This window comes from Culex quinquefasciatus, chromosome 2 (assembly GCF_015732765.1).
Source record: "Culex quinquefasciatus strain JHB chromosome 2, VPISU_Cqui_1.0_pri_paternal, whole genome shotgun sequence".
NCBI lineage: Eukaryota > Metazoa > Arthropoda > Insecta > Diptera > Culicidae > Culex > Culex quinquefasciatus.
The window spans coordinates 78,866,832-78,880,140 of NC_051862.1; the positions used below are offsets into that span (position 1 = coordinate 78,866,832).

Genomic DNA, 13,309 nt, shown 5'->3' on the forward strand with positions numbered 1-13,309 from the left:
TTGATGCTGGGGTTCCCCAAGGAAGTATTCTTGGCCCACTTCTGTACAATATTTTTACATCTGATTTGCCTACTCTTCCTGGTAATGGTGTGTTGTCACTTTTTGCTGATGACACTGCCGTTATTTATAAGGGTAAAATAACCAGATATTTAGTTGGCCGTCTTCAGAAGGGTCTTGACGTTCTTTCCGAATACTTTGGCGACTGGAAAATTCGCATAAATGCAGCCAAAACTCAAACCATCATTTTTCCACTTTCCAAATCGGCCCGATTTGCCCCAAAGGATGATGTTTTGATTAAAATGAATGATGTTTCGATACCCTGGTCAAAGGAAGTTGTCTATTTAGGTCTCATACTTGACTCGAAACTTTTGTTTCGGCAGCATGTAGACAAAATATTGAACAAGTGCAGCATTCTCATCAGGTGTTTGTATCCCTTAATTAACAGAAAATCAAAGCTTTCTTTGAAAAATAAGTTAGCTGTTTACAAACAAATAATTTACCCCGTTATTGAGTATGCAGTACCTGTTTGGGAGTGTTGCGCTAGAACTCATAAATTGAAGCTCCAGCGTGTCCAAAACAAGGTACTCAAAATGGTTTTGAATGTTCCTGGCTGGACAAGATCAAGTGAGGTTCATGAATTAGCAGAAGTAAAAACGTTGGATCAGAAGATTCAAGAGAAATGTTTGAAATTCAGGGAAAAATGTGCTATTTCTGAATACCCCTTGATTCAAGGATTGGTTTAGTTTATGGTAAGTTTAAGTTAGTTTTAGGTTAGGTTATGTTTTCTTGACATTTTTTTTTTCCTCATTGTACCTAGTGTTACAAAAATGATAAATCATATACTTTTAAAGTTATGAAAATAAACAGTGTTTAAATCACGAAAAGCAAACTAAAGCTGAAGAGCCACAGCTGACCACTTATTATGTAAACCAAATGTAATTATTATAAGAAAGATTCAATAAAGTATATTTAATTCAAAAAAAAAAATCGGTCCATTTGCGTAAAAGATGTTTTGGGTGATTCATCACACACAACCTTCGGACGCCTAGAAATGAGCAGAAACTTGCAATAGAGCCCACAAAAGACCCGGGGGTCGTTAAAGTGGATTGCTTTGCTTGATTTTAGTCTGAACGCCTATCTTGAATATCCTGATCGCCAATAGACAGATGGAGATATGAGACTTAATCATGTTAGTTTAGCTCAATTTAATTCAATTGTCATTTCATTATCCGGAAGGTGACAAACATTGTGCAAACATTAGCCACAACTACTCAGAGTTATTCCCATAAAGTCCAAACACATCGGCATCGAATGGCAAGAGTAACACAGCGCTAGAGAAAAATGTCGATCTTTAGTAGGAGGATTTTCATTTTATTTTTGTGAAGACCACATCAGTGCAATCGATGAATATCTGTCGTGCGGTGTAAGCAGTCCGCTGGTCACTACAGCCTGTGTTCAACAACTCAATCGTCGCGAAAGCTCCGGCTTCGATGATCTTCCCTGCCGCATCTAAATGCTTAAGAGAGCCTGTTCACCTTGAGTATACTTAAGAAAATAGTAGTAACTGCCGAAATCTGCGTAGAGGCCATTCAAGTTGGGGAGGTGTGTTCAGTCACTTCTTGTGGACTCGCGTTGGACGCATCTTCACGTGGTGGGGCAAGCCTTTAGCTGATTGAGTGTCTCCGCGAGACGGTCGTTAGTGTGCACGTTGCGATCGGGTGGTACGATGCGTTTTTCGGGGCTGTTGGCTTTGGCCGCCGCGGTTATTTCGGGTAGTTTGGCGCAGAGTGATCCCGCCGGGGAACGCCGCTGTGCCGGTGGGGGAGTCTGCGTTCCGTTCTACCTGTGCGAGAACGGGCTCGTCATTGAAGATGGGGACGGGTTGATTGATAAACGGTTTGCGGACAGTGATTGTCCGGAGGACTTTGTGTGCTGCCAGGAGAGGGAATCCGAGTGCCGAGGGCAGTGCGTTCCGTTCTACCAGTGTTCTAATGTGGGCGGAAAGGACCTGCTGAATTTGAGGAGCTTCGACGATAAGTGTCCGGGAGATCTGGTGTGCTGTAATGAACCGCCAGTAATACCAACTCCTTGTACTTGTGTGGCGTTCTATCAGTGCTTGGATGATGTGGTGAACACTGGTGGGAAAGATTTGATCGATTTGAGACAGGAAAAGTGTCCGGGTGATGAAGTTTGCTGTGTAAATCCACGACCACAGGACAATACGATCGTCGTCGAAAGCAGTTGCAAGGGGAAGTGCGTCCCGTACGCTCTCTGTCCGAACAAAACCAGTTCTTCTGGCCTTGACCTGCGAGCTTTCGATGATTGCCCAAACGATCAAGTGTGTTGTGAATCATTGCCGGATACCGGCTTTGAAGTACCAAAAGTTTGCGATGGAAAGTGCGTCCCGTTCTACCAATGCCCAGGGGGAGTTCCGAATACCGGGGGACAACACTTGATCAATCTACGAAGTGATGAAAGTACTTGTTCGGGAGATCAAGTGTGCTGTTCTACGTCGAATTCTTCACCGACTCCAGTCATCCCAAAGCCAATAGTAACGGAGTCCAGCAGCTGTAATGGAACGTGCGTCCCCTTCTATCAGTGTCCCAAGGGTAAACCCAACACTGGAGGTCAAAACTTGTTGAACCTACGAGGACTCGACGACTGTCCGAGCGATTTGGTGTGCTGCGAATCGACAAGTGATATCCTTCCCAAATGTGAAGGTCAATGTGTTCCGTTCTATCAGTGTCCTGCGGGATCACCTAATACGAGTGGCAAAGATTTGCTGAATCTGAGACGTGACGAAGGAGCTTGCCCTGGAGACTTGGTGTGCTGTAAGGAATCAAAAGAACCCCAGAGCACTTGTAAAGGAAGTTGCGTTCCATTCTATCAATGTCCGAGTGGGAAGTCCAACACTGGTGGCAAAGATCTGTTGAATCTAAGAAGCATTGACGATTGTCCAAACGATATGGTTTGCTGTGAATTGAACAATCATACGATCAGCGATGCTCCACCAACTTGTGACGGACAATGCGTACCGTTCTACCAATGTCCTGCTGGATCCCCAAATACTGGTGGTAAGGATTTGCTAAATCTGAGAAGTGATCGCGGCACTTGTCCCGGAGATTTAATTTGCTGTAAGAAGTCTGAAGAAGTAACAACCGCTCTATCTACAAATAGCTGCAAAGGTTCTTGTGTTCCATTCTATCAGTGTCCCCAAGGTCAGCAGAATACTGGAGGTAAAGGTCTGTTGAACCTCCGAAGCTTCGACGATTGTCCAAACGATCTTGTGTGCTGTGAGATTCCGAATACTCAAGTATCAACTGAAGCTCCAACAATTTGCGAAGGGAAGTGCGTTCCATTTTATCAATGTCCCTCGGGAACTCCTAACAAAGATGGTCAGAACATCTTGAACTTGAGAGCCTACGACGATTCCTGTCCTGGAGATCAAGTTTGCTGCAAGGAGCCTGTTCAAACTCCGAAATCGAGTTGTAAAGGATCATGCGTACCGTTTTATCAATGTCCCTCAGGAAAGATAAACTCAGGAGGTAAAGATCTGCTGAATCTCCGAAGCTTTGACGATTGTCCAAATGATCTTGTTTGTTGTGAAGCTACTTCAACTGAAATATCCACCAAACCTCCAACCATCTGTGATGGAAAGTGCGTTTCGTTTTATCAATGTCCCTCAGGAACACCCAACAAAGATGGTGAGAATATCTTGAATTTGAGAGGCTATGATGATTCTTGTCCTGGAGATCAAGTTTGCTGCAAAGAACCTGTTGAAACTCCGAAATCAAGCTGCAAAGGATCGTGCGTTCCGTTCTATCAATGTCCCTCAGGAAAAATCAACTCAGGAGGTAAAGATCTCCTGAATCTCCGAAGCTTCGACGACTGTCCAAATGATCTTGTGTGTTGTGAAGCTACTAAAAACGAAGTATCTACTGAACCCCCAAGTGTTTGTGATGGAAAGTGTGTTCCGTTTTATCAATGTCCCTCAGGAACACCCAACAAAGCTGGTCAGAACATCTTGAACTTGAGAGGCTACGACGATTCCTGTCCTGGAGAGCAAGTTTGCTGCAAGGAGCCAATTCAAACTCCGAAATCGAGTTGTAAAGGATCATGCGTACCGTTTTATCAATGTCCCTCAGGAAAGATCAATTCAGGAGGTAAAGATCTCTTGAATCTACGAAGCTTCGACGATTGTCCAAATGATCTTGTGTGCTGTGAAGCTACTACAACCGAAGTATCCACTGAACCCCCAACCGTCTGTGATGGAAAGTGTGTTCCGTTTTATCAGTGTCCCACGGGAATACCCAACAAAGATGGTGAGAATATTTTGAATTTGAGAGGCTACGATGATTCCTGTCCTGGAGATCAAGTTTGCTGCAAGGAACCTGTTCAAACTCCGAAATCAAGCTGCAAAGGATCATGCGTACCGTTTTACCAATGTCCCTCAGGGAAGATCAACTCAGGAGGTAGAGATCTGCTGAATCTCCGAAGCTTCGACGACTGTCCCAGCGATCTTGTTTGCTGTGGAACTGCTCCGGTTGCGCCGAAGGTATGCCAAGGACAGTGTGTACCATCGTTCCAGTGTATGTCTTCGACCAGTGGAGTTGAGGACTTGCTAGACTTGAGAATATCCAACGACGTGTGCCCTAAAGATCGTGTATGCTGTGAGAAGACCGAAATCATTCATATGAACCCCCAACGAGCCATGTGGATGCAGTGGATCAACGACATCAATGGAATGCAGATCATCGGGAGTCAACCCGTGAAGTATAGCGAGTGCTCTCTTCAAATCGACTCCAACGGACAGTTTGCTGAACAGCGTGAAGTCCCATGGTTGGTTACCGTTTGGAGTAAGGTGCAATACTTGGGACAAACTCGGGACGATTACCACTGCGTGGGCACGGTTATACGCTCCGACGTGGTCCTGGTTCCAGCGGATTGTGTAACCAGCCTTCCAGCGTCACAGCTGTATGTCAGATCGGGAAATTACAACTTGAAGGCGACTGACGGTGTAGATGTAAGTGACCAACCTTACTCTTAATGGTTTATTCATTTAAATGTTTTTTTTTTGTTTCTCAGGAGCTAAAAGTCAAGATCATCAACATTCATCCAGACTACGACTTCACAAACGGTCAAGCCAATATCGCGCTTCTTTCGCTTCAATCTACGGTCGCAGCTCCTTTAACGGCATGCCTGGCAAATCACAATCAACGTACAAATGAGCAAAACTGCCTGCTCGTTGGTTGGACCAGCTTGGATCTTATTGGCAATGATGCAGCGTTGCCTAGAAAGCATCGCTTGAACTTGAAACCAGCATCAAGCTGTAGATCTGATTCGGTATGCATCGCTGGAAATACCCAACCTAGCCAAAATTGTGTCAGCTTCCACGGTTCACCTTTGGTGTGTCCGGATGTATCTGGAGAGCAGTGGAGGGTTGTCGGGTTAGTCACCAGATCTAGTGCGAGGTGTGATTCAAACGCAGTACCTGAAACCTTGATCAAGGTTAGCTCGCTACAGCCCTGGATCAGCGAACAACTTTCGCCAAGTTTCGTCAACAAACCGGCTGTCCCTGAACCTTCAAGACAATATCTTCCAGGGGTTTGAATGTATAGTTAAATTTCGTATTAGTGTAGCCATAAGATGTTCATATAAATAGACAAACAATAACCAAAACATAGGTCAATGTTACTGAAATTCACCGTCAGCATCATTATAATTCAATCACCGATGATGACATAAAACCAACTCTTTTCAAGCAGAAAAACGTTGCAACAGCTAACCAAATTCGATTCGATGAATATTTAAACAACGCCTTTGCGCCAAAAATGGCCATCCGATCGCGTAGGTCAGTGCCAGGTCACAGCTTCTCGGGTGACACTTTCTACCGACACGTCGCAGTGTGGTAGGTATATCGTTGATCGGCAAATGGTTACAGAGCGCAAGAGATCGTTGGGGTTGACCTTTGAGTAGCTCTGTGGTGGGTCATCAATTACCCCATGTTTGGTTGATTGGTGTTGGCATGGTGTGATATTAATGGCACGCAGTAAAAGGAACGATTAGCTAAGTCTGTTTTCGAAAACCTGTTAATTTTTAAATAACATTGCCATAGGAAGTTTAAGCTTGGACAGAAAAATAATACGTGGAGTCTATTTTGAATACATGTAAGGCATTTGAAAAGATTTGCATCCTGATAAACACGAACAAACACGGTAAGAAACAGCAAAACTGATATTTATCTAATTGTATTTTATATATCAAATTAAAAAGAACGGTTCGTATTATAGAATCAAATTCAGATAAAATATTCATGATTGTGGAAAAAACTAACGGACTGGTTGTACGATTGTCCAAGGTTTATACAAAAAAGATTTTTTTTTGTATGAAATTGTCCACGAGTGGTGGTGGGGGTCTCAGATTTCAAAAAAGTGTCCACGGGGTTTACGGATGGTCCCATGTGCACAAAACAGTTTTTTATTTGGTTTTCATGGCATACTAAGCATTTAAAGGAATTCTTTTTCGATACATATTAGCATAATTGAACAATATTTTGTTTGGTGGTTTTCAAGTCACAATATATGAAAAATTGTACGAGTATTTCAAGTTTTTGTCCCTCGATTCGTATAATTTTCCGATCCTTTCATCATACATTCAATATTACGCCCTCTTAAAATGTTAATTTTGAAAACATTTTTTTTTTGAAAATATTGGAAAATTTCACGAATGTTTCATATTTTAACATTGTAATCGGACCTTTATTTGCTGATATATCGACATTAGAAAATGGTGGGTTGTGTGGGTGAGACTTAGAAAACATCAAATTTCTTGTTTTTAAACCTTTGCATGGCAATATCTCAGCTACTAAGGGTCGTATCAACAATGTTCAAAAAAGCAAAATATAGAGAATTTTCTCAGCTTTTCAAAAACATTTTTTTCAGAAGTGGGCAAACATGTGCACTAATTTTAAAAAATGAAAAAACTGTGACTATTTTCAAAAAAGTCTCCTAAAAATGGATTTAACTTGAAAACTATGCACTTTATCAAAATTTCACTAAAGTACTTTAAGATTGCAAATTAAATTTTACATCGAATAATAAAGTTTTTTTTGCGACCAATATTTTGATTGTCCATGCTCCATGCAAAAAAGATTTGTTTTGTATGGAAATGAGAGAGAGAGAGAGAGAGAGAGAGAGAGAGAGAGAGAGAGAGAGAGAGAGAGAGAAGGTCAGAATTTTAAAATAAGTGTCAACGTAGTTTATATATGGTCCCGTAACGGAAATACCAAGCCTGTTGGTTTAATACCAACATTAATTTTAATTATCTTAAAATAAGGGCCGTGAATGACCAAGATGGTTAAAGCTGCCAGAAACAAAAGAATAATTTAACAACATATGTAAATATCATAGTTCAGCTTCTGATATTTTTTAAAAATAAAAAAAAGGTTTATTTTCTGTCAATGTTTATCAATCTCTTTTACATTTAATTCATAACTTACTAACTTACACATCACAGACGCTCTCGTTCACAGCAAATACTCCGGGACGTTCCGAAGTTTCTCTTCGATCCAGCCACTAAACATGGCCACATTCGTGTACGCGGCCGGAATATTTTCCAACCCACATTGGACGCCCCATGCTACGATTCCAACCTGGTGGTGAACCCTGCCGGAGGCATCCGGACAAGCCAGGGCCGCTCCACCGTCTCCGGTACACGCGTCGACACCGTCCTTCCCTCCCGCACAGATGTAACTTTCGTCCAGTGCAAATGCGAGTCCCAGCTTCGTGGTTCGGAGAACGTCCTGACACTGGTAACGGTCCACAATCGGCAGCTGAACCCGCTTCATGATGTTGATTTAGGTGGTGTCTCCAAAGTGAATCTTGCCCCAACCTCCGGTTACGCAGTTTCCTTGACCATAGGAGAAGTTTGGCGGGGGAAGACATATCAACTGGACGTTTTCAAGCAGCTCAAAGGGTTGGTTCAGAATCAACAGAGCTATGTTGTTTTCAAACTGGGAGTTTGCATTATACTGTTCATGAGATATGATATTGCTAACGATTGCTTCCTGAAATTTAAAGAAATTTAAGCTTAATTTTGTGGAAATGCTAAGACTTGTTTATCGTAAGTCTTACTTGAACAGGAAACATTTCATTTTCTTTGTTGGAATCCCATTCGCCGGCGCGTACAACCAGCTCTACGCCGTTGGTTTTGAACATCACATGTGCCGCAGTCAAGGCTACTCCAGGTTTAATTAAAGAAGCTGTTCCAATGGAAACGTATTTTGGCTCATCGAACAACACCTCCTTTGAAAGAATCATCAGCGTCCAAGGAAGTTCACCTAGAAATAAAACATTTTAAAAAGATTCCGAGATGTTTCCAAAACCAAATCCTCATACCATATTGAGACTCTGCGAGTGAACTTTCCGTGATCCGAAAGCCAATACCGTTGGTATTTCTTTTGCCACATGATAGTTTTGAAACCTTTTCCGGTTTATTTACAGGCTTGTTTATTACATTATAGGATGAGTTTGGACAGCAAACTTCGAAAATTTGATCACATTCATTTTCTCCGAATCTAAGTGGAAATTTTAAAATTAATTGTTTGTTGAACCTGCTTGACAAACAATATCATACCTTAAATCAACCAATGGAATTTCTTTCTTTGAACTTTTTTTGGTCTCATCGCACGAAATTGCCACGCATGTTCCATCGCAAGCCTGAAAAGTCCACAAACCCATTATTAAGACAATTAATTTTTAGGTAAACATTTAAACTTACCTGTGATTCGTACACCAAGAACCCACAAACCACTAACAGCACAGCTGAAACTATGATCCTGCTGGTCATCTTTCACTGTAACAATTCGACGCTTTCAAACCCAAGGGAGGTGTATCCGTTTTAGGCGTTTCCAGCCAACTACCAAATTTCCTGGTACCACAGTTGACTGGTAAACTTTTCGAGTTGTTCTCGAACTTTCGGAAGCTTGCGATCGAGAGCCCGTCTAAAACCTGTTATGTTACGGATGGATCACGTAAGGCACACCAGGACTTTAACTAAACCGTATAGTGCCAAATTTAGCCTGAGAAGATGTCGCTGCCTTTAGGGTAGAGTAGTCATCAATGAGACACGGGGAACCATGATAAAAATGGCTTTCACAAGTCATAGTTTCAACAAATCAGGCCCAGATTTAGGGGCAAGGTGTGTCAACTGGACACCAGTGTTGTCACGGTTCGCTCACTCGAATCGTGGTTCAAACGATACGTCATGGCGCTCAAGTGTGGTTCGCTCATGATTGCAAACCAAGCACGAGCGAACCACGATCGAACGCCTGCCGTGGATCGCATGAACCCTTGCTCTCTCATCGCGAATGTGAGTGAGAGGGACCATCAATGAGCGGTTCGCAAGAAGAGCTAAAAAAAGCAATCAGAGAAAAACATTTCATGATTTTGACAACAGAAGGCTGCGGCAGACGGCTTAAGTGTAGTCACTTAAGGAGGGAGGAGGGCTACAGAGCATGGCTGCAACAACTCATTGGGATGTTCAGGGCAACAGTGTCAGGTTTTTTTGGGGGGAGATCTGTATTTTCTTGAAAATAAATCTGTATTTTATCTGTGTCATGTCTAATTCGAAGCCATAGAAGACAATGGGGGGTATTTGCCGTGGTTATAGCGCCACAACTCGCTCTTTGTAACAGTATTCTTAATTCCAGTCCAATTTCACCAAGTCTTCATGGCCTTATCTTCATTTTTGCTTATCAATCCAAAGGACGGGGGTTCGAACCCCGCCTCGAGCAACTTTCGTTTTTCGTTCATATTCATCATTTATAATTTCTGGGTTCTAAACTTTCTCGTTGGGAGCAGATGGGTATCGAACCCAGAACCATTCGCTTACAAAGCGAACACCGTAACCAGTCAGCCACGGCCGCTCCTACACCACTGCTGGAAACACGTCTGCCATAAAAGTGGCTTTGGTTATGGAAAAAGTTATTCATAAAGGTTTGATTCTGGGGTGCAAGATTAAATAATGGACTAAAATTACTTTTTCACTCGTAGGCTGCCATTAACACCAAACTAACATTTTTTCAGATTTCTTTCGACGTTTCATAGGGAATGAGTTGGGTTACAATGTCCTTTCATTAGGTTTAACCAAAATAGATGTAGGTTTAATCAAATCTATGTCATTGAAAACATGAAATTAAAATGATTGTTGGCATATTTATTAAGTTTTACCTCTATTTAAGGAAAAATATAATGTTGTTTGATATAAACATACGGATTTTACAAAATTTTAATACTTTTTAATACCTTCATCTGGGGCAAATCAGGACTACAGTCTGAATAGGTACAACAGTTGTTAGAGCACTTAAAAGCTTGAAATTTGGAAATCGATGCACTATTATAGATGTTATGAGTCTGTTCTATCCGAAACTAATCAAAAATATCCAAATATTGTACAGTAACAAGGCTTAAACATCTATCCCAATTCGCCCCATGAGTCCCGTTTTGCCCCAGATGACGGTATAACTTTTGTTAATTAAAGTTTCAAGCTGGCAAAATTGCTTTGGGACCATCCATAAACCACGTGGACACTTTTTAGGGAATCTGTTACCCCCTCCCCCCCTTCTTTTTTGTATGGATCGTGGACAATCGCCATAACCCCCTCCACCCCCTTAAGTGTCCACGTGGTTTATGGATGGTCCCTTTAAAATGTTCAACGCAAATCACCTGCAATAAAACAATACAAAAACATGATGTTTTACTAGAAAAGTATTTATTTTCGTACATTGTCTCATTGTTCCTGCCAAGTGCGTCTAAAACGAGACAGTTGAATAACTTTGGCTGTAGAGGTCGGATCGATCTCATATTTTGGTCAATGTTATAACACATTAAAAGAAAGAAAATGCAACAAAAAGCTCATTAAAACATGTTGATGACAAAAATACAAAAATCGTTCAAAGTTAAAAACCAAAAGTGTCTCATTGATGACTACCCTACCCTACAGCACAAAGCCGGTTCCAGCAGTGTAAAACACTTTGGGGTTTCCCTGAAATTTCCAGCGTCTAAAAGTTGAACATAAAACGATGCTGGATTGAATGGACACAAATTTGGAATAAATCTGTTATCATGCAAAACGTATTTGCCTCATCTTTTTTTATTTATTAATATGTTATACTCATTTATCACCATACATCTTTGGGAAGGATTAACACATACAGTCTTTAATACTGCAATAAGAAGAGTGTAAGATGTGTTTGATCCTGGTCAATTTAGGTGTTTTCACACAGTGAACTAATTTTGTCAAAATCAACAAAGTTTTGCACAACCGATTGGTTGTTGTAACTAAATAATGAGTATGAGTTTTTATTGAACAGGAGAATTAGAGATGTTGGACCGTGGACAAGACATTCCAACATATTGGTACTCACTGAAGCTGTACTGCCGCTCTAATCGTGTCCGTCCCATATGTAAAAACAGCAAGCCGAGAAAAACGCGTGTCAAAGTTGTCCCGCCCATAAGGCTAAGTGTTAGAATTTCACGAAAAAGTGGATTTTCTCCGGCTTTCTAGAACAAAGCACTACATTTTATTGATTTTTCTGATAGTTTACATGATTTTGAATCAAACTGCATCATTACCTCAAAATTCACGAAATTACATATGGGACGGACTAGCTTCGAGCGGCAGTGTATGTGTGGTCAAAAACTACTGACCTCTTGCTTACTACGGTTTTAATTCCAAGGAGTTCTTGGACAACCCAGAAGCATCTCAATAAGTTTTTACCACAATGAACTGTAGCCTTCCATACTCACTGAAACAATCTGAGTTGGACCCGTTAATGGTAATGGTAAGTAAATAAGAAAATCTGAAACTTTTGAACGAATTTCCTTTATTGATTTGGTGTCTTGGGCTAAGTTGTAGGTATTGATGTGAACTATTTTGATAAAATAGGTACATGGAAACAAGTCGAGTTTTTTTTAATAAACGTTTATTTCAAAAAAATTCAACATCGAAAGAGCCGTATTGTTTATTTTTTTTATATGTTTTTATATGTTTTAGGGGACAACTCACCGCATCTTTTGAGCCATTCAGAATTATGGACCTAAATATTGCCGACGAGTTATGATTTATTTAAATAGTGATTTTTGTAAAAAAGAATCTTGCACAAAAACAAATTGACCTAATTATTTCAAAGTTAAATCGAATTTGCAATCGAAAAGCACTTTACTTTTTTTGATTGAGTGTATCGTTTTCAAAATGTAGCTATTCATATTTAAATTCAGTCAAAAAAATCGGGTTTTTTGATTTTTAAAAATAGTGTTCATGATTGTCTATTTCTGTAAACATATTTTCATATTTTGGACCAATGCTTGCTGAGATACAGCGGATGAAAGAAAAAGAAACAGAAAAAAACCCTCCATTTTTTATTGTCGATATCTCAGCAACTAATGGTCCGATTTTCAATGTTAAAATATGAAACATTCTTGAAATTTTCCGATCTTTTCGAAAACAATATTTTCTTATAAATCAAGACTAAAATTTCAAAAGGGCCAAACATTCAATATTAATCAAAAAAAATTTTTGTGATAGGGAGTTTGAGCCAAATAAAAAATACAAAATTGTCGAAATCAGCCGATTTCGTAGAGAATTGCTCACAGGGCTGCGAAGTCGGGTCATATTTGAAGCGACTCCGACTCCGACTCCGGCTCCAGCTTTCAGCTTCAACCGACTCCGACTCCGACTCCGGCCTGCCAACTCTAGCCGACTCCGACTCCAGCTTTCAACAAATTGTTGGCTCCGACTCCGACTCCGACTCCACATTTTTTTTTTTTTTCAAAAATGAGTTAATTATTACTTTAAAAAGTGTCAAGTCAAGTCGCAAGGAAAATACGTTCGAATCACAAAACAGAAAAAAGGTTTCTAGGTTACCAGTTTTATACGTTTTTAAAACAAAAATGAAAAATCCAGCTTTAAAGGCATTTTTACAAAAACAATTTTGTAAGTAAATAAGGAATTATTAACATGACCGATTCTTAGCGAAGCTACACCAAAATGTCACATTTTTCAATTTTCAATATGATTTTTAATATGAAAAAAATCATTTTTATTATGATGCAATAATTGCAATATGCTTTAAATGCGTTTTCTTACCTTAAAAGCCAAGAACATTGACCAAAAGTAGTCTGCAAGCCATTGTACGGGAGAGGAGTTTTTTCATAAATCTGCTCCTTTCGTTGTCCCGTCACGAAAAGAAATGGCTGACAAAAACTCCAATTTCATCCAATTCTTTCAGTTCAAGGAGCAAAAGATTCGT

At 40.5% G+C, this 13,309-nt stretch overlaps 3 protein-coding genes across 3 annotated transcripts; 1 reads left to right on the plus strand and 2 right to left on the minus strand.

The window, feature by feature from the left end:
- The first annotated feature begins 1,636 nt into the window (after positions 1–1,636).
- Positions 1,637–5,047, plus strand: LOC6052095 (uncharacterized protein K04H4.2). Its single transcript, XM_038250449.1, has one exon. The coding sequence runs from the start codon at positions 1,727–1,729 to the stop codon at positions 5,045–5,047; it is 3,321 nt and encodes a 1,106-aa protein (XP_038106377.1). The 5' UTR covers positions 1,637–1,726.
- Positions 5,048–7,409: 2,362 nt separating this feature from the next.
- LOC6052096 (phenoloxidase-activating factor 2) lies at positions 7,410–8,715 on the minus strand. The gene is made up of 4 exons (XM_038255746.1): positions 8,635–8,715; positions 8,397–8,575; positions 8,133–8,338; positions 7,410–8,065 (listed from the first exon to the last, which is right to left on the minus strand). Exons 3-4 carry the CDS (start codon positions 8,316–8,318, stop codon positions 7,856–7,858), a joined length of 396 nt encoding a protein of 131 aa, XP_038111674.1. The 5' UTR covers positions 8,319–8,338; positions 8,397–8,575; positions 8,635–8,715; the 3' UTR covers positions 7,410–7,855.
- On the minus strand, positions 7,526–7,846 carry LOC119766071 (phenoloxidase-activating factor 2-like). The gene has a single exon (XM_038250450.1). The coding sequence runs from the start codon at positions 7,844–7,846 to the stop codon at positions 7,526–7,528; it is 321 nt and encodes a 106-aa protein (XP_038106378.1).
- Positions 8,716–13,309: the final 4,594 nt, after the last annotated feature.

Bases quoted from the DNA above. Each gene is read 5' to 3' on its own strand.
- LOC6052095 (XM_038250449.1), top strand. From the start codon at position 1,727: ATGCGTTTTTCGGGGCTGTTGGCTTTGGCCGCCGCGGTTATTTCGGGT.
- LOC119766071 (XM_038250450.1), bottom strand. From the start codon at position 7,846: ATGAAGCGGGTTCAGCTGCCGATTGTGGACCGTTACCAGTGTCAGGAC.
- LOC6052096 (XM_038255746.1), bottom strand. From the start codon at position 8,318: ATGATTCTTTCAAAGGAGGTGTTGTTCGATGAGCCAAAATACGTTTCC. The intron at 8,066-8,132 runs GTAAGACTTACG...TTTAAATTTCAG, and splicing joins ATGAAATGTTTCCTGTTCAA to GAAGCAATCGTTAGCAATAT.